Genomic DNA, 21577 nt, shown 5'->3' with positions numbered 1-21577 from the left:
CCTCAGTGCAGGAGGCCGGCGGCCATTTTCTTGTAGACTAGTCCGGCAGCAGCAATAGGTTCCCTGGCCGTGTAGTGACGTCAGGAGCGGCGGCCATTTTCCCCTGGTCTGAGCTCCGCCTTCCTTCTATCATTCCCACAAGGCAGCAGGAGCAGAGAGCAGCCATTGCTGTGTCTGGCAGCAGGTAATGATATTATTATTATTATTCTATAGGCTGAGCAGCTCTGGTGTCAGGTTCTGTACTACAGGGGGAGCAGCCTCTGGTGCCTTGTTATAGTGCAGCTGGAGCAGCCTCTGGTGCTGCATTATCCCTGTACAGGTGGCTGACACTCTAGTGTCCTATTACTGTAATACAAGTGGAGCAGACCCCGCCGTTACTGTAATACAGGTGGCGCAGACCCCGCCGTTACCGTAATACAGGTGTCGCAGACCCCGCCGTTACCGTAATACAGGGGGCGCAGACCTCGCCGTTACCGTAATACAGGTGGCGCAGACCCCGCCGTTACCGTAATACAGGTGGCACAAGACCACACTGTTACCGTAATTCTATACACGGGACATTACAGGTGTTGTGTCCTGTGGCATTGTGCTGTACAGGGGGAGCGGCCTGTGATGTCATAGTATACAGGAGGAGCAGCCTGTGTTGTCATAGTATACAGGGGTAGCATCCTGTGTTGTCATAGTATACAGGAGGAGCAGCCTGTGTTGTCATAGTATACAGGGGTAACATCCTGTGTTGTCATAGTATACAGGAGGAGCAGCCTGTGTTGTCATAGTATACAGGGGTAGCATCCTGTGCTGTCAATAGTATACAGGGGGAGTGGCCTGTGTTGTCATAGTATACAGGGGTAGCATCCTGTGTTGTCATAGTATACAGGAGGAGCAGCCTGTGTTGTCATAGTATACAGGGGTAGCATCCTGTGCTGTCAATAGTATACAGGGGGAGTGGCCTGTGTTGTCATAATATACAGTGGTAGCATCCTGTGCTGTCATAGTATACAGGAGAAGCAGCCTGTGTTGTCATAATATACAGGGGTAGCATCCTGTGCTGTCATAATATACAGGGGTAGCATCCTGTGCTGTCAATAGTATACAGGGGGAGTGGCCTGTGTTGTCATAATATACAGTGGTAGCCAGGGCCGGTTCCAGGGCGCAGAGCGCCCCGGGCGAGAAAGGGGCGTGGCCTAATAATACAGGGGGCGTGGTGAGTCACGCCCCCTGTACATTGAAAGCGCCGCTTGACTGCTGAGCGGTGCGCGATGACGTCATCGCGTACCGCACAGCAAAAGGTCCTCTCCACGAAGAGAAACTAGACGCTATGCGTCTAGTTCCCTTCGTGGAGAGGACCTTTGCTGTGCGGTGCGCGATGACGTCATCGCGCACCGCTCAGCAGTTACTCTCCACGAAGGGAAACTAGACGCATAGCGTCTAGTTCCCTTCACAGGAGACGACGGGACGACGGGGACGGCAGCGGACGGGGGACACAGCGGGCGGCAGTGGCGGATCTTGCCACGGTGCGGCGCCCTCCGGATGGCGCCAGCGCCCTCCGGAAGGCGGCGCCCCGGGCAAAAGTCCTGCTTGCCCGTGGCAAGAACCGCCACTGGTGGTAGCATCCTGTGCTGTCATAGTATACAGGAGAAGCGGCCTGTGTTGTCATAATATACAGGGGTAGTATCCTGTGTTGTCATAATATACAGGGGGAGCATCCTGTGCTGTCATAGTATACAGAGGGAGTGGCCTGTGTTGTCATAATATACAGTGGTAGCATCCTGTGTTGTCATAATGCCTGTGGTATCCTACTCTACAGGGGGAGCAGCCTGTGGTGTCCTGTTGTTATTATTGTTATACAGAAGGAGCAGCCTGTGGTGTACAATTATTATTATTATTATTATTATTATTATACAGGGTGGAGTAGCCATTGGTGTCTTATTATTATTATTATTATTATTATTATTATTATTATTATTATACAGGGGGAGCAGCCTGTGGTGTCCTGTTATTATTATTGTACAGTAGGAGCAGCCTGTGGTGTCCTTTTTTTATTCAGGATGAGCAGCCTGTGGTGTCCTGTTATTATTATACAAGGGAAGCAGTATTATTATTATTATTATTATTATTATTATACAGGGGGAGTAGCCTGTGGTATCCACTTATTATTAGTATTATTATTATAATGTCCTGTCATTATTATTATACAGGGGAAGCAGGCTGTGGTGTCCTGTTATTGTTAGTATACAGGGCAGCATGTGATGTCCTGTTATTATTATTATTATTATTATTAACAGGACATCACAGACTGCTACCCCTGTATACTAACAATAACAGGACACCACAGGCTGCTTTCCCTGTATAATAATAATAATGATAGGACATTCTATTATTATTATTATTATACAAAAGGGAGCGGCCTGTGGTGTCCTGTTGTTGTTGTTATTATTATTATTATTATTATACAAAACGGAACGGCCTGTGGTGTCCTGTTGTTGTTGTTGTTGTTATTGTTATTATTATTTCTCTTACGTCATAGACGATGCTGGGGTCCACATTAGTACCATGGGGTATAGACGAGTCCACTAGGAGCCATTGGCACTTTAAGAGTTTAATAGTGTGCTCCTCCCTCTATGCCCCTCCTACCAGACTCAGTTTAGAAAATGTGCCCGGAGGAGCTGGTCACAGCTAGGGGAGCTTCTTTAGTTTTACTGTTTTCTGAGAATAATTTAGACACAGAGAGGCTGCTGGCAACAGCCTCCCTGCTTCGTGGGACTTAGGGGAGGAGTAGTGTCCGCCCTGCAGGGTCTGAGCCACTATCTCCGCTGACAGGACACTGAGCTCCTGAGGGTGATAATCGTTAGCCGCCCCAGGTGACCGCTCACTCCCGCAGCATGCCGCCACCCCCTAACAGAGCCAGAAGAATTCCGGTGGCGAGTGAGTCACTGGCCCCCCGTGACAAGCGGGGAGCAGGTGTGAAGATGGCCGCAACAGGGTCGGAGCGCGGTATGGACCGCGCTCCGAAGGCTCAGCGGTACATTGTGCGGCGCTGTGAGGGGCGCCCTGAGCCAGCGCCTATACCCTACACTGGTCACTCACACTGTCAGGGACCTCGGTAACGCTGCCAGCACCATTCCTCAGGCCAGTATAAAGAAGTGAAGAGCGGGAAGCAGCGCCATGATCAAGGGGCGGAGCTTCTCCTCAGAGCGGACCCAGCAGCTCACCAGCGCCATTTTCCTGCCTGCAGATCCACTACAGTGACGCTGACAGGGAGAGCTGTCCCTCCACGCAACTCCAGCTATCCTGTGTGGTACCAGGGGGTTGTAGAAGGGAGGGAGGCTGTGTAATTACTGTGTAGCTATTAAGGTACACAGTCAGCGCTAGGTAGTGATATGGGGGTCATTCCGACCCATTCGCACGCAGCAGTTCTTTGCTGTGGTGCGAACGGGTCGGAATTGCGCATGCGTGGCGTTCGCAAAGCGCACGTGCGTCATTGCCAGGCGACTACAGTCGCCGGGCAACAATGCTCACAATGAAAAAAGACGCAGCACTTAACGCAGGAAGATTGACAGCGGAGAGGCGGTTCCGGGGCGGATACTCACCGTTGGATGCCGTTTTCGGGGAGTGGTCGTCCGAACGCAGGTGTTTCCAGCAAACGGAAGGCGAATGTCTGACGTCAAAGCCGGGAGGAACATCGCTGGATCCGTAGCACAGGATAAGTAGATCCAGTCTTACTCCTAGGTTGCTGGAAACTTTTTTAGCTTAGCAGGAGTGCACAAGTGAACGCAGCCCTGCTAAGCTAAAATACACTCCCCCATAGGCGTGGATTAGTTGATCGCACCAGCAGCAAAAAATTGCTGGCTGTGATCAACTCGGAATGACCCCCATTGTCTCTACCTAGGGAAGCGCTGCGTGTGCGCTGACTCCAAGCTCAGTGCTTCTCTGAATTATTTGGGGGGGAAAACGGTGTCTGGCATTTTCCTGTGTGAGTGTGGGTTTATGTTTCTCACATAACCATGTCCAGGGATTCTGTGTCTTATGCTACAGAGGACGCTTCTTCTCCAGAAGAGTCCATTTCCTGTACCCAGGAATATAATGTTTTGTCTCAGATTCCTGTTACTGAGCCAGAATGGCTAGCTTCTATTAAGGTACTGCTCTCTGAGATCTCTACCAGGGTAGCCCATACTGAGACTGAAACTTAGGCTTTAAAGCAGATGGCAGGGTGGTCTGGTTCCATTCCTATCCCTTAGAAAACCCCTAGCGTGTACCCTCAGAAACGTGCACTTGCCCAGATTACGCAGGATGACACGGATACCGACTCAGACACGGCGGACGGTGATGGGGATGTGCTGAGCAGGGCGGCATCCCTTGCAAAGGGTGTGCAGCTGATGATTGAAGCCATTAGAGATGTGTTACACATTACTGAGACACCACCTGTGCAGGTTGAGGAGGCTTACTTCACAGACAATAAGAAAGCCTCGCTAACCTTCTCGACATCCAGAGAATTAAACGCTATATTTGTTAATTCCTGGGAAGACCCGGAGAAAAAATTCCAGATCTCCAGAAAGATTCTGGTTGATTTTCCCTTCCCTGAAGAGGATAAGAAAAGTTGGGAAACCCGCCCATAGTTGACACATCTGTCTCCAGGCTATCAAAAAAAGTGGTTTTACCTGTCCCGTGTTCTGCCGCGTTGAAAGAACCGGCTGATCGTAAGATTGACACAACGCTCAAATCCATATACACTGCGTCAAGGGTGGTGTTAAGGCCTACTATTGCCTGTGTGTGGATCTCTAAAGCTATAGTAAAGTGGTCAGGCTCGGTACTAGAGGGCTTAGATACAATGGATAGGAGTGACATTGAATTGTTTTTACGCAACATTCAGGATTCTGCAGGGTTCATGGTGGAATCAGTCAAAGTCGAAAAATATTGCAGTACACACACCACGTGTAAACTACACACAGATGGCCTCCCTGCGTGCACTTGTTCTGTCGTGCGTGTGCACATCCGCAATTTGCTTATGGTCTCTCCCGCTGTCCATTAGTGCGTGGTATGAGTATTTACGGTAGAGTTTGTGAATGCATGGAAGGCTAGGGGACAGACCAAGGTTATAAGGTGGTGTTTGGTATCCAGCTGTAGGGTATTTTAAGGGTAACATTCCGGTGTTGGTTTGAGGAAAATCGCATGTTCCTGCGGATAGTTATGTGCAGAAGCAGAATATAGACATAAACTGTATTTACTGTACATTATGTATGCGGCGGGAATCCAGAGGAGACCACCCACAAGAGCAGTTGGAACAGACATCGCCCACCTATTCAAACCGACCTCTCCTGTACTGTAAATGTGCATCCCTGTGTCCAATGGACAGAGATTACAGTATCTATTGTATTGGTTTTTGGAAGAATTGTATAAAGAGAGCCTGCTGCAGGCCTGGTCATCTATCTGATGACGGAGGACCGGAACGGGTAGCGCAAGCGAATCCACTCACGTATGTACCATTGAATGTAGCCATTTACTCTGTTATATTATATTATATTGTATTGTTTGTATTGTAACCCCCTTTTAGCAATAATCCACTGTGGTGTCGTTACCCAGCGGTAAAATCACAATTGGTGTCGTGTCTTCATTGCCCTGCTAAGGTTTAAAGCGTAATATCATTGCATAGCATAACTGTTAAGGGTTTGCGGTGTAACTCAGGGTGTGTACGCGCTGTGAGTACTTTGTACCGTCAGTGTGGCGTTTGTACGCGAAGTCCGTACGCAGTACGGGACTTTGTACGCTAATAGCGTACAAAGAGCGTAGAGTGTGTGATAAGTACAGCGGCCGCAGCAGCTCCATGGTAAAGTGTATTTAAGGTGTGTTTACGGTATAGCTTTCTTTCCTAAGGATATTTTAGCATTATCAAATCCATGAAGGATCTGGGTACGCTGAATGCAAGAATATATTCCATGTACATCTCAGCTCACAGGGGACTCTGGCTATGCCAATGGTCTGCAGACGTGGACTCCAGGAAAAGTGTGGAGAACCTACTCTACACAGGTCAGGCTCTATTTGGGGAAGCGTTGGTAAGTCACCTTTTCTTCTCTCAGCTCCACCTTCTACAAAGAAACCCTTTTCTCTGACGTCCTAGTGGATGCTGGGACTCAGTAAGGACCATGGGGAATAGCGGCTCCGCAGGAGACAGGGCACAATAATAAAAGCTTTAGGATCAGGTGGTGTGCACTGGCTCCTCCCCCTATGACCCTCCTCCAAGCCTCAGTTAGATTTTTGTGCCCGGCCGAGAAGGGTGCAATCTAGGTGGCTCTCCTGAGCTGCTTAGAATAAAAGTTTAGTTTTAGGTTTTTTTTTATTTTCAGTAAGTCCTGCTGGCAACAGGCTCACTGCATCGAGGGACTAAGGGGAGAAGAAGCAAACTCACCTGCGTGCAGAGTGGATTGGGCTTCTTAGGCTACTGGACATTAGCTCCAGAGGGACGATCACAGGTACAGCCTGGATGGGTCACCGGAGCCGCGCCGCCGTCCCCCTTACAGAGCCAGAAGAGACGAAGAGGTCCAGTGAAATCGGCGGCAGAAGACGATCCTGTCTTCAGACTAAGGTAGCGCACAGCACCGCAGCTGTGCGCCATTGCTCTCAGCACACTTCACACTCCGGTCACTGAGGGTGCAGGGCGCTGGGGGGGGAGCGCCGTGAGACGCAATATTAAAGATAAACCTTAGGTTGGCAAAAGAATACATCACATATAGCTCCTGGGCTATATGGATGTATTTTAACCCCTGCCATTTTTACACAAAAGAGCGGGAGATAAGGACGTCGTGAAGGGGCGGAGCCTATCTCCTCAGCACACAAGCGCCATTTTCCCTCACAGCTCCGCTGGAAGGACGGCTCCCTGACTCTCCCCTGCAGACCTGCTACCGAATCAGGGTAAAAAAGAGAAGGGGGGGCACTATTGGCAGCAAATAACAATATAAACAGCAGCTATAAGGCAATAACACTTATATAAGGTTATCTCTGTATATATATATAGCGCTGGGTGTGTGCTGGCAGACTCTCCCTCTGTCTCTCCAAAGGGCTAGTGGGGTCCTGTCCTCTATCAGAGCATTCCCGGTGTGTGTGCTGTGTGTCGGTACGTGTGTGTCGACATGTATGAGGAGGAAAATGATGTGGAGGCGGAGCAATTGCCTGTGTTAGTGATGTCACCCCCTAGGGAGTCGACACCTGACTGGATGATCGTATTTAAAGAATTACGTGATAATGTCAGCACTTTGCAAAAAACTGTTGACGACATGAGACAGCCGGCAAATCAATTAGTGCCTGTCCAGGCGTCTCAGACACCGTCAGGGGCCCTAAAACGCCCGTTACCTCAGTGGGTCGACACAGACCCAGACACAGATACTGAGTCTAGTGTCGACGGTGACGAGACAAACGTAATGTCCAGTAGGGCCACACGTTACATGATCACGGCAATGAAGGAGGCATTGAACATTTCTGACACTACAAGTACCACAAAGAAGGGTATTATGTGGGGTGTGAAAAAATTACCAATAGTTTTTCCTGAGTCAGATGAATTAAATGAGGTGTGTGATAAAGCGTGGGTTTCTCCCGACAAAAAACTGCTAATTTCTAATAAATTATTAGCACTGTATCCTTTCCCGCCAGAGGTTAGGGCGCGTTGGGAAACACCCCCTAGGGTAGATAAGGCGCTCACACGTTTATCTAAACAAGTAGCGTTACCGTCTCCTGATACGGCCACCCTAAAAGAACCAGCTGATAGAAGGCTGGAAAATATCCTAAAAAGTATATACACACATACTGGTGTTATACTGGGACCAGCAATCGCCTCAGCCTGGATGTGCAGTGCTGGAGTCGCATGGTCGGATTCCCTGACTGAAAATATTGATACCCTGGATAGGGACAATATTTTGTTAACTATAGAACATTTAAAGGATGCATTACTATATATGCGTGATGCACAGAGGGATGTTTGCACCCTGGCATCAAGAGTAAGTGCTATGTCCATCTCTGCCAGAAGAGCGTTATGGACGCGACAGTGGTCAGGGGATGCGGATTCCAAATGACATATGGAAGTATTGCCGTATAAAGGGGAGGAGTTATTTGGGGCTGGTCTATCGGACCTGGTGGCCACGGCAACGGCTGGAAAGTCCACCTTTTTACCCCAGGTCACTTCACATCAGCAGAAAAAGACACCGTCTTTTCAAACTCAGTCCTTTCGTTCCCATAAGTACAAGCGAGCGAAAGGCCACTCCTTTCTGCCTCGGGGCAGAGGAAGAGGAAAAAGACTGCACCATGCAGCCGCTTCCCAGGAGCAGAAGCCCTCCCCTGCTTCTGCCAAGTCTTCAGCATGACGCTGGGGCTTTACAAGCAGACTCAGACATGGCGGGGGCCCATCTCAAGAATTTCAACGCGCAGTGGGCTCACTCGCAAGTGGACCCCTGGATTCTACAGGTAGTATCGCAGGGGTACAAACTGGAATTCGAGGCGTTTCCCCCTCGCTGGTTCCTGAAGTCTGCTTTACCAAAGTCTCCCTCCGACAGGGAGGCAGTTTTGGAAGCCATTCACAAGCTGTATTTCCAGCAGGTGATAATCAAGGTACCCCTCCTACAACAGGGAAAGGGGTATTATTCCACGCTGTTTGTGGTACCGAAGCCGGACGGCTCGGTGAGACCAATTTTAAATCTGAAATCCTTGAACACTTACATAAAAAGGTTCAAATTCAAGATGGAGTCACTCAGAGCGGTGATAGCGAGCCTGGAAGAAGGGGACTATATGGTGTCTAAGGATGCTTATCTCCACGTCCCAATATACCCTTCTCACCAAGGGTACCTCAGGTTTGTAGTACAAAACTGTCATTATCAGTTTCAGACGCTGCCGTTTGGGTTATCCACGGCTCCTCGGGTCTTTACCAAGGTAATGGCCGAAATGATGATTCTTCTTCAAAGAAAAGGCATCTTAATTATCCCTTACTTGGACGATCTCCTGATAAGGGCAAGATCCAGGGAACAGTTAGAAGTCGGAGTAGCACTATCTCAGGTAGTGTTACGTCAGCACGGGTGGATCCTAAATATTCCAAAATCGCAGCTGATTCCAACGACACGTCTACTGTTCCTAGGAATGATTCTGGACACAGTCCAGAAGAAGGTGTTTCTCCCGGAGGAGAAGGCCAGGGAGTTATCCGAGCTAGTCAGGAACCTCCTAAAACCAGCCCAGGTGTCAGTGCATCAGTGCACGAGGGTCCTGGGAAAAATGGTGGCTTCTTACGAAGCGATTCCATTCGGAAGATTCCATGCAAGAACGTTTCAGTGGGATCTACTGGACAAATGGTCCGGATCGCATCTTCAGATGCATCAGCGGATAACCCTGTCACCAAGGACAAGGGTGTCTCTTCTGTGGTGGCTGCAGAGTGCTCATCTACTAGAGGGCCGCAGATTTGGCATTCAGGATTGGATCCTGGTGACCACGGATGCCAGCCTGAGAGGCTGGGGAGCAGTCACACAGGGAAGAAATTTCCAGGGCTTGTGGTCAAGCATGGAAACATCTCTTCATATAAACATTCTGGAACTAAGGGCCATTTACAATGCCCTAAGTCAAGCAAAACCCCTGCTTCAGGGTCAGGCGGTATTGATCCAATCGGACAACATCACGTCAGTCGCCCACGTAAACAGACAGGGCGGCACGAGAAGCAGGAGGGCAATGGCAGAAGCTGCAAGGATTTTTCGCTGGGCGGAAAATCATGTGATAGCACTGTCAGCAGTGTTCATTCCGGGAGTGGACAACTGGGAAGCAGACTTCCTCAGCAGACACGACCTTCACCCGGGAGAGTGGGGACTTCACCCAGAAGTCTTCCACCTGATTGTAAACCGTTGGGAAAAACCAAAGGTGGACATGATGGCGTCCCGTCTAAACAAAAAACTAGACAGATATTGCGCCAGGTCAAGGGACCCTCAGGCAATAGCGGTGGACGCTCTGGTAACACCGTGGGTGTACCAGTCAGTGTATGTGTTCCCTCCTCTGCCTCTCATACCAAAAGTACTGAGAATCATAAGAAGGAGAGGAGTAAGAACGATACTCGTGGTTCCGGACTGGCCAAGAAGGACTTGGTACCTGGAACTTCAAGAGATGCTCACGGAAGACCCGTGGCCTCTACCTCTAAGAAAGGACCTGCTCCAGCAGGGACCTTGTCTGTTCCAAGACTTACCGCGGCTGCGTTTGACGGCATGGCGGTTGAACGCCGGATCCTGAGGGAAAAAGGCATTCCAGATGAAGTCATCCCTACCCTGGTCAAAGCCAGGAAGGATGTAACCGCAAAACATTATCACCGCATTTGGAGAAAATATGTTGCGTGGTGTGAGGCCAAGAAGGCCCCTACAGAGGAATTTCAACTGGGTCGTTTCCTCCATTTCCTGCAAACAGGACTGTCTATGGGCCTAAAATTAGGGTCCATTAAGGTTCAAATTTCGGCCCTGTCGATTTTCTTCCAGAAAGAACTGGCTTCAGTGCCTGAAGTTCAGACATTTGTAAAAGGGGTACTGCATATACAGCCTCCTTTTGTGCCTCCAGTGGCACCTTTGGATCTCAATGTTGTGTTGAGTTTCCTAAAGTCACATTGGTTTGAACCACTCACCACTGTGGACTTAAAATATCTCACATGGAAGGTGACGATGCTGTTAGCCCTGGCTTCAGCCAGGTGTGTGTCAGAATTGGCGGCTTTATCATATAAAAGCCCTTACTTAATTTTTCATTCTGACAGGGCAGAATTGAGGACTCGTCCTCAATTTCTCCCTAAGGTGGTTTCTGCTTTTCACATGAACCAACCTATTGTGGTACCTGCGGCTACTAGGGACTTGGAGGACTCCAAGTTACTGGACGTAGTCAGGGCCCTGAAAATATATGTTTCCAGGACGGCTGGAGTCAGAAAATCTGACTCGCTGTTATCCTGTATGCACCCAACAAGCTGGGTGCTCCTGCTTCTAAGCAGACGATTGCTCGTTGGATTTGTAATACAATTCAGCTTGCACATTCTGTGGCAGGACTGCCACAGCCAAAATCTGTAAAAGCCCATTCCACAAGGAAAGTGGGCTCATCTTGGGCGGCTGCCCGAGGGGTCTCGGCTTTACAACTTTGCCGAGCAGCTACTTGGTCAGGGGCAAACACGTTTGCTAAATTCTACAAATTTGATACCCTGGCTGAGGAGGACCTGGAGTTCTCTCATTCGGTGCTGCAGAGTCATCCGCACTCTCCCGCCCGTTTGGGAGCTTTGGTATAATCCCCATGGTCCTTACGGAGTCCCAGCATCCACTAGGACGTCAGAGAAAATAAGATTTTACTTACCGATAAATCTATTTCTCGTAGTCCGTAGTGGATGCTGGGCGCCCATCCCAAGTGCGGATTGTCTGCAATACTTGTATATAGTTATTGTTACAAAATTCGGGTTATTCTTGTTGTGAGCCATCTTTTCAGAGGCTCCTTCGTTGTTATCATACTGTTAACTGGGTTCAGATCACGAGTTATACGGTGTGATTGGTGTGGCTGGTATGAGTCTTACCCGGGATTCAATATCCTTCCTTATTATGTACGCTCGTCCGGGCACAGTATCCTAACTGAGGCTTGGAGGAGGGTCATAGGGGGAGGAGCCAGTGCACACCACCTGATCCTAAAGCTTTTATTATTGTGCCCTGTCTCCTGCGGAGCCGCTATTCCCCATGGTCCTTACGGAGTCCCAGCATCCACTACGGACTACGAGAAATAGATTTATCGGTAAGTAAAATCTTATTTTCTTCATCTGCACTGCAGTCATTTCGGGCCGCTAAGACTAAAAAGTCCAAGCCTCCTACCACCTTCTTTAGAGGAGGTCGTACAAAATCAAAAAAACCTGCACCTGCAGGTTTTCAGGACCAGAAGCCGGCTTCTGGTACATTAAAATCTTCAGCATGACGGTGGACTGCGGAGCCTGGAGGATGGATGGGTGGGAGCGAGACTCAGGCGTTTCAGCCACGTCTGGGTGTCGTCCGGCCTGGATCCCAGGGTGCAGGATATTGTGTCCCAGGGGTACAGGCTGGAGTTTCAAGATCTCCCACCTCACCGATTCTTCAAATCAGGCTTACCAGCTTTATTGGCAGACAGGGCTAACCTGCAGGAAGCCATCCAAAACTTGGAAAAGTCAGAGTTCTTTGTTCCAGTTCCACCTCATCAGCAAAGTAAGGGTTACTGTTCAAACCGTTTCGTGGTACCGAAACCGGATGGTTCGGTCAGGCCAATTTTGAACTTGAACTTCAAAATGGAGTCTCTGAGGGCAGTCACCTCAGGTCTGGAGGAGGGGGAGTTTCTGGTGTCCCTAGATATCAAGGATTCGTACCTCCACATTCCCATTTGGCCGCCGCATGAGGTTTGCACTGTTAGACAATCACTATCAGTTCCAGGCACTGCCATTCGGTCCACGGCACCGAGGGTCTTCGCCAAGGTGATGGCAGAGATGATGGTTCTCCGAGAGACATAGAGTGAACATAATTCCATATCTGGATGATCTGCTGATAAAGGCATCGTCCAGGGAGAAGTTGTTACAGTCCATTGCTCTTACGACTCATCTGCTCAGGGAGCACGGTTGGATCCTGAACCTTCCAAAGTCCCATTTGGAGCCGACAAGGAGATTGTCTTTCCTGGGCATGATCCTCGACACAGAGGTGCAGAGGGTGTTTCTTGGTGGAGAAGGCGTTGGTGATACAATCCATGGTCCGGGATGTCTTGAAGCCTGCCCGGATATCGGTCCATCAGTGCATTCGCCTTCCGGGAAAGATGGTTGCCTCTTACGAGGCTCTACAGTACGGAAGATTTCATGCCCGTCATTCCAACTTGATCTCCTAGACCAGTGATCGGGATCTCGCCTACACATGCACCAGAGGATACGTCTGTCGTCGAAAGCAAGGATTTCACTCCTCTGGTGGCTGCAACTGCCTCACCTTCTGGAGGGCCGCAGGTTTGGGGTTCAGAACTGGATCTTCTAACCACGGATGCAAGTCTCAGAGGTTGGGGAGCAGTCACCCAAGGGGAAACCTTCCAAGGAAGGTGGTCAAGTCAGGAATCCCTTCTACCAATAAACATCCTGGAGCTAAGAGCCGTGTATAACGGTCTTCTACAAGCAGCACAGCTTCTGCAAGATCAGGCCATTCAAGTGCAGTCGGACAATGTAACGACGGTGGCCTACTTAAACCGACAGGGTGGAACGAAGAGCAGAGCTGCAATGTCAGAGGTGACAAAAATCCTCTTCTGGGCAGAAAGGCATGCAGTGGCGCTGTCAGCAATCTTCATTCCGGGAGTGGACAACTGGGAAGCGGACTAACTCAGCAGACACGATCTCCATCCAGGAGAGTGGGGCATCCACCCGGAGGTGTTCGAGGAGATAACAAGTCGTTGGGGTGTACCTCAAATAGACATGATGGCCTTCCGCCTCAACAAGAAGCTTTGGAGGTACTGTTCCAGGTCGAGAGACCAACAAGCAGTGGCAGATGCCTTGGTAACGCCGTGGGTGTTCAAGTCAGTGTATGTGTTCCCTCCACTTCCACTCATTCCAAGAATTCTAAAGCTTGTAAAAAGAACAAGGGTTCAGGCGATCCTCATTGCTTCGGATTGGCCAGGGAGGGCTTGGTACGAGGATCTGCTGGATCTTCTACTGGAAGATACAAGGCCTCTTCCTCTTCGGGGGGATCTTCTGCAACAGGGGCCGTTCGCTTATCAAGACTTACCACAGCTACGTTTGACGGCATGGAGGTTGAACGCCAGATCTTAGCTCAGAAGGGTATTCCGAGCGTGGTTATTCCTACCTTGATACAGGCTAGGAAGGGAGTAACGTCTAAACATTACCATCAAATTTGGAAAAAGTTTGTGTCTTGGTGTGAATCCAAGAAATTTCCTGCGGTGGAGTTTCAACTTGGACGGTTTCTCCTTTTCCTGCAAGCAGGTGTGGATAAGGGCCTGAGGTTGGGATCCCTAAAGGTCCAGATTTCGGCTTTATCCATTTTCTTCCAGAAACAATTGTCTGTCCTCCCTGAAGTTCAGACCTTTTTGAAAGGGGTTTCTGCACATCCAGCCTCCCTTTGTGGTGCTGACGGCACCCTGGGATCTTGACATGGTGTTGCATTTCCTGCAATCGGATTAGTTTGAGCCTTTACAGGAGGTTGAGGTCAAGTTTCTCACGTGGAAGGCTGTCACGTTGTTGGCCTTGGCTTCTGTGCAACGTATGTCAGAACTGGGGGCTTTGTCCTGTAAAAGCCCCTATTTAGTCTTCCATGAAGATAGGGCAGAACTCAGGATGTGTCAACAGTTCCTTCCCAAAGTTGTGTTGGCATTTCATATCAACCAACCTATTGTGCTGCCAGTGGCTACTTACTCCTCAATTGCTTCAAAGTCCTTGGATGTTGTGAGGGCTTTGAAGATCTATGTGAAGGGGACTGCTCATCACAGAAAATCGGACTCTGTTTGTCCTGTATGATCCCAAGAAAATTGGGTGTCCTGCTTCTAAGTAGATGATTTCTCGCTGGATCAGGTTCACTATCCAGCATGCTTATTCTATTGCAGGATTGCCGTGTCCAAAATCTGTTAAAGCCCACTCTACTCGTAAGGTGGGTTCTTCTTGTGCGGCTGCCTGGGGTGTCTCAGCTTTGCCGAGCGGTTACTTGGTCTGGGTCGAACACGTTTGCTAAGTTCTACATGTTCGATACTTTGGCCTCTGAGGACCTCAAGTTTGTTCAAGCAGTTCTGCAAGAGCCTGCACGCTCTCCCTCCCATTCTGGGAGCTTTGGTACATCCCCATGGTACTAATGTGGACCCCAGCATCCTCTAGGACGTAAGAGAAAATAGGATTTTAATTACCTACCAGTAAATCCTTTTCTTGTAGTCCATAGAGGATGCTCGGCGCCCGTCCAGTGCTGCGTTTTCCTGCATTGGTTCTTTGGTTCAGTACAACCTGGTTCCTAGGTAAGTTCTGCGTTTCTTTGCTGTTTCAGTACTGCTTCAGCTGAGTTTTCAGGCTAGTTAGCCTGGTTTGCCTTGTTTGTGTGAGCTGGTATAAATCTCGCCACTATCTGTGTAAAATCCTTCTCTCGAAGTTGTCCGTCTCCTCGGGCACAGTTTCTAGACTGAGTCTGGTAGGAGGGGCATAGAGGGAGGAGCCAGCCCACACTATTAAACTCTTAAAGTGCCAATGGCTCCTAGTGGACCCGTCTATACTCCATGGTACTAATTTGGACCCCAGCATCCTCTATGGACTGCGAGGAAAGGATTTACCGGTATATAATTAAAATCCTATTTTCTCCTAGCCTTAGCTTCGGCAAGGCATGTTGCACAATTGGGTGCCTTGTCATGCAAGCCACCGTCTCTGGTATTTCATACTGACAGAGCGGATCTTTGGACAAATCCCGCTTTTCTACCACAGGTAGTATCTTCTTTCACGTCAATCAACCAATCAATCGTAGTTCCTGTTTTTCAGAAGATTCAGATACTCTAGCTACTTTGGACGTGGTACGCACACTCCGCGTTTATGTAGCCCGAACATCAACAATACGTAAAACGGATACTTTGTTTGTTCTCTATGATGCAGTCAAAATAGGTTGGCCAGCTTCCAAACAGACCTTGGCCAGATAGATTAACCTGACCATTCGTCAGGTACACTTTCATGCTAGTCGATGGGAACGTCATGGGCAGCAGGCTTTAGAGCTTCTACGACGCAACCTTGCCATGCAATTACATGGCCATCAGTGCACACGTTTGTGTGCTTTTACAAGTTTGATAATTCTGCGGCATCAGCTTCTAGCTTTGGCCGTCTAGTGTTACTGGTGCCAAACAGCTCTTCCGCCCAAGGGGGAAACTTTGGTAGGTCCCAAGAGTACTCCAGTGACCCCTAGTGGATTAGAAAGAAAACAGGATTTTGATACTTACCAGATAAATCCTTTTCTTTGCACCCACAGGGGGCACTGGACGCCCACCCAGAGCAGTTTCACCTGGCTGGTGGTAAGTTCAATAGTTCTTATGGTAACACAATTTCACTGACTTGTTCAAATGTAAGGTGATAGTTATCTATTGTTGTGTCACCTTTCTAGTTGATCATTATGTTATGTGTCACCTTTCTAGTTGTCTGTTATGTTATAATGTTATATATAATTCTCCATTGTTCATCCTCTCTGTCGCTCCTATTTGGCTCAGCAAAAAAAACTAAGGCATCTTGGGAGTATGGAGGGAGAAGGAGGGTTATACATTTAAATGTTTAAATGTGCCTATCCCTGCTATGGCACCGTCCATATCCCAAGAGTACTCCAGTGCCCCCTGTGGATTCAAAGAAAAGGATTTATCTGGTAAGTACCAAAAGCCTATTATCTATAGTAATAATACAGGGACATGACTGTGGAGGTGAGGGGATCTGGGCGCATTTACAGAGATATTTATGTCTCCCCCATTTCACAGAGGTGTGAAGAAGACATCTGGTGAGCGTGAGACACCCAGCAGCCATCGTCGTGTGACAGGAGGACTGAGAAGGTCCCAGAGGCCCATCACGGTGCCTCCACCTCACTCACTGATACATGAGAGACACCGTGACCAGAAGATCCAGGAACTCACCAACAAGATCATTCAGCTGCTGACTGGAGAGGTGACTGCTGGGAATGGGGCATTATACAGTAACACCAGGGGACATGTCTAGGTAATGACTGGAGAGGTGACTAATGGGAATGGGACATTATACATTAACACCAGGGGATGGGTCTGGGTGATGACTGGAGAGGTGACTGCTGGGAATGTGACATTATACAGTAACACCAGGAGATATGTCTGGGTGATGACTGGAGAGGTGACTGCTTGGAATGGGACATTATACAGTAACACCGGGGGATGTGTTTGGGTGATGACTGGAGAGGTGACTGTTGGGAATAGGGCATTATACAGTAACACCAGGGGACGTGTCAGGGTGATGACTGGAGAGGTGAATGCCGGGAATGGGGCATTATACAGTAACACCGGGGGATGTGTCTAGGTGATTACTAGAGAGCTGACTGCTGGAAATGGGACATTACACAGTAACACCAGTGGACATGTCTGGGTGATGACTGGACGGTTGACTGCTGGGAATGGGACATTATACAGTAACACCAGGGGATGTGTCCGGGTTATAACTGGAGAGGTGACTGCCGGGAATGGGACATTATACAGTAACACCAGGGGACGTGTCTGGGTGATGACTGGAGAGGTGACTGCCGGGAATGGGGCATTATACAGTAACACCAAGGGATGTGTCTGAGTGTTGACTGGAGAGATGACTGCCGGGAATGGGACATTATACAGTAACACCAGGGAACGTGTCTGGGTGGTGACTGCTGGGAATGGGACATTATACAGTAACACCAGGGGATGTGTCTGTGTGATGACTGGAGAGGTGACTGCTGGGAATGGGACATTATACAGTAACACCAGGGGATGTGTCTGGGTGATGACTGTATCACTGTTTGTGTCTGGTTCCTATAATGTGTCATGATGTCACTGTCTATGTCTCCATGCAGGAGACGGAGAATATAGAGGAACACAGGGGTCTGTACAAGGATATGATGATGGAGAATCACCGGCCCCACACAGCACTGGGTAAGAGGAGATGGTCATGTATTGTACAGGGGAGAGCAGGTATGGGGGGCCCCTATATACACACATCATCTGATAATCACATAAATACAGTGTATTTACACAGTCACTGTGTGTCTCCTACAGATGGACCCAGTAACAGAGATACCCCAGAGAGATGTCCCCGTCCTCTGTATTCCCAGGATTGTGCAGAGGAGAATCACAGGATCCCACAGAAGGATCAGGTAGGAGGGATTTAGGGTCTCCCCAATATACCAAAGTGACCATCACTATATGATCTGTAGAGGAGCTGTGTATACTATTATACTATTAATATACTATTTTTAATGTATATTGTTTTATGGGCTATTTAGGATGAATATCTCGCTGACATTAAGATAGAAGATACAGAGGGAGAAGAAGAGACGTATGTGACTGAGATTAAGGCAGAAGATATAGAGGGAGAAGAAGAGACGTATGTGACTGATATAAAGGCAGAAGATATAGAGGGAGAAGAAGAGACGTATGTGACTGATATAAAGGCAGAAGATATAGAGGGAGAAGAAGAGACGTATGTGACTGATATGAAGGCAGAAGATATAGAGGGAGAAGAAGAGACGTATGTGACTGATATAAAGGCAGAAGATATAGAGGGAGAAGAAGAGACATATGTGACTGATATAAAGGCAGAAGATATAGAGGGAGAAGAAGAGATGTATGTGACTGATATAAAAACAGAAGATACAGAGGGAGAAGAAGAGACGTATGTGACTGATATAAAGGCAGAAGATATAGAGGGAGAAGAAGAGACATATGTGACTGATATAAAGGCAGAAGATATAGAGGGAGAAGAAGAGACGTATATGAGTGGAGATCAGCAGTGTAAGGAGGAGGAAATCCCTACAGATATCACCACAGGTAAGTAATAAACACTAATTACAGAAAAGAGTCACATTTACTCCTTGCTCAGTCACTACAGCAATCTCTTATACTACACCCTCCTCTGTCGGTACAAAAAAAAAAGAGGAATATATATTTTCCCAGTGAGGGAGTCAGTAGCCATCAGCTCCTATTATACTCCTGCTCCCACCTCACATCATGTCACTGTGTGTTACCAGCCCAGAGATCTGACCAGTCTCCTCCCCACACTCTCTGGTGTATCTCATACATCAGGAGCCATCAGCCCCTATTATACTCCTGCTCTCCCCCTCACATCATGTCACTGTGTGTTACCAGCCCAGAGATCTGACCAGTCTCCTCCCCACACTCTCTGGTGTATCTCATACATCAGGAGCAATCAGCCCCTATTAGACTCCTGCTCTCCCCATCACATCATGTCACTGTGTGTTACCAGCCCAGAGATCTGACCAGTCTCTTCCCCACACTCTCTGGTGTATCTCATAAATCAGGAGGCATAAGCCCCTATTTTACTCCTGCTCTCCAGTCTCATTATGTCACTGTGTGTTACCAGCCCAGAGATCTGACCAGTCTTCTCCCCATATTCTCTGGTGTATCTCATACATCAGGAGCCTTCAGCCCATATTATACTCCTGCTCTCCCCCTCACATTATGTCACTGTGTGTTACCAGCCCAGAGATCTGGCCAGCCTCCTCCCCACACTCTCTGGTGTATCTCATACATCAGGAGCCATCAACCCCTATTATACTCCTGCTCTCCCCTCATATTCAGAATCCTGCACATTCCCTGCTGATTACCTGTCCCCTGGCACTTGGATGATGGCCTTCTCTCTCTAAGTAATCGGGGCTGTCTGGCATTAGGGGCATAGAGAGAAGTGAGGGTGACATATTTATAATGAATTTTCCCAACTAGAATCCAATATCTACCATTGCATTCCACCCACTTGCTTTCCAGGTGAAAGGGGCAGGATCTTTTAGAAAGGATGGCTACACCACAGGAGATATAGCATGTTGGGTAGTTATTGGTAAACTCAGGGGGAGAGTGCAATGGAACATGTGATTCCTGAATGGCTACCACTGCCACCTTCTGGTCAGCGAAATATGTTAATGCAAGACATCTCTTACGGGGAGAACCTTTTACATTAAGACTTAAAACTTCACCGTGATAGAGAGAGATCAGATCATGGTATGAAACATCTAGGATCATCTGTGTAAAGTCCAATAGAGTCTGTAGGGCGTGTGCATATTTCAAACTATCAAATATCAGAAAAAATAAAATAGGGAACAAAAATGGGAGACTAACAGAAATAGCGTCCATAAAGGAGCTAGAGATTCCGTCACTAGGGTACCGTAACAGAAAGGTGGAAAAAGGTGGCGGTCGGGCCTAAAAGGGAAACTCACAGACTACCCCAAGTAGCCATACGAGAGGCAAAATCTAGTCATCATAGTAACAATTGTACAAAGAAATATCAAATCTCAATGTATCCAAAGGAGGTAAAGGCCAAGATCATGGCCTGATATCCAATGTAGGTACTACCAACACCATTATAAGGCCAACAGGATGTTAGACAAATCAGCCATGCTTTGCCTGAACACCCAAACATTCTAAAAAGGTATTATGAAACGTAACACTGGAAAGAATGTCAGACCATATACCATATAGCAATTATATAGCACAGGAAATGAAGATAAAAATATACGTTTTATACCTATACCAAGAGCAAATAAATTTGTTCCAAAAATAGATCCATGCCCAGTAACTTAGTCCCAGTTGGCACATGTTACAGTAGGAAACAAACTCTGAGTGTCTCTAAGAGTCTTACTCCTTTAGCATATTACTTCGATACGGAAGACAACTCCTCCGGGATTGGTTTAGGTAAAGTGTCAGGAAGGACTGTCAACAGGAATGTCCCACTTTTTCAGAATAGCAGGGCCATCCTCGGGTGAAGGTATCACTGTGAAGGCACCGTTTCGCATTTCAATAAGGTTAGTAGGGAAGCCCCATTTGTATTGCACATTCCCTTGGGTGGAATAGATGCCTTTTGGTCAGCGTCGCAGGAGAAATATCCGGAAATAGCGCAGATTATCCAGGCACTAAGCTATGGGGAGGAAGACAAAGCGGCTCGTAGAATGCGTTCTTTAATGTGAAAAAGTGGACCCTGAGCAGAGTGTCCCTCGTGCTTGGATAGGGGCCTGTTTGGACTTTGGGAGTCTATGGATCCTATCAATAAGAAGGTCCTTGGCAGGAGCCTAAGGTGGAAGCTTCTGAAAAGAGGACCGTGGCATAATCATAAAGCTCAGCATTTGTAACAGAATCCAGAACGCCCATTATTCTGATATTATTTCTCCGAGACCTGTCTTCTAAATCAATGACTTTATCACGAATAGAGACCAGGTCTTCCTGAAGGGTGTCATGTGCTGAAATCAGATCTTTCTGAGACGCAACAATCTCTTTCATCTTTTTTTTTTTTTTTTTTAATAAGTTTTATTGATTTTTGTCATAATAAGAACAAAAACAAGAACAGTAAAAAGAATGTGGATCAATATAGGAGTTACACAGAAGTGGGGCGTTAACAAGACACAATAATATCAAGGCCCATAGTGATCCTATCAATTAAATACCAAAAACAGCAATACAATTATACAAAGAGCGAAAAGAAAAATAGAGGAAAGTAAAGAAGAGAAAAAAGAAAGAAAAAGAGGTAAGTGTAATGAAAGAAGGGGAGGGGGTGAGTGTCGGCCAGATGAGGTTGTTCGCATTACAGAGTTCAGACATATATATAGGCGATGGGTCAGATGGTCGTCAATGGTGGTTCTGCATTAAAGTGCAATGTCCATGGCGTCCAAGTGCGAATAAAGTTATTTGGCGTATCATGAACGGCAGCGGTAATGCGTTCTAATTTGTATGTGGACCATATAGCATTAACAGTAGCGGAGAGAGTAGGATGAGAGACGGACTTCCAATTTGCCACAATTTGGCATTTGGCTGTGTTTAAAATGTGTTTAATTAGTTTTAGTTGATGGCTCAAGGTGTCAGGGATAGGACGCAAAAGTAAAGAATGGAA

At 47.9% G+C, this 21577-nt stretch overlaps 1 protein-coding gene across 2 annotated transcripts in view; it reads left to right on the top strand.

Annotated features, from left to right (window-relative positions):
• LOC134983214 (oocyte zinc finger protein XlCOF6-like) overlaps window positions 1–21577 on the top strand; it is a 126524-nt gene that overhangs the window by 89961 nt on the left and 14986 nt on the right. The window contains exons 1-5 of one of the 2 annotated variants that reach the window (XM_063948952.1): window positions 143–184; window positions 16453–16636; window positions 17541–17619; window positions 17743–17840; window positions 17970–18513. The exons of the other annotated variant lie outside the window; for it this stretch is intronic. Coding sequence (XP_063805022.1) covers window positions 17583–17619; window positions 17743–17840; window positions 17970–18513 — 679 coding nt within the window. The 5' untranslated portion in view covers window positions 143–184; window positions 16453–16636; window positions 17541–17582. Of the gene's footprint in view, window positions 1–142; window positions 185–16452; window positions 16637–17540; window positions 17620–17742; window positions 17841–17969; window positions 18514–21577 lie in introns of those variants that run through there. 2 annotated transcript variants of the gene reach the window in all.

This window comes from Pseudophryne corroboree (assembly GCF_028390025.1).
Source record: "Pseudophryne corroboree isolate aPseCor3 chromosome 3 unlocalized genomic scaffold, aPseCor3.hap2 SUPER_3_unloc_10, whole genome shotgun sequence".
Classification (NCBI taxonomy): domain Eukaryota; kingdom Metazoa; phylum Chordata; class Amphibia; order Anura; family Myobatrachidae; genus Pseudophryne; species Pseudophryne corroboree.
Note: the sequence above shows the minus strand (reverse complement) of the source record. Positions and strands in the feature narration are given on the sequence as shown.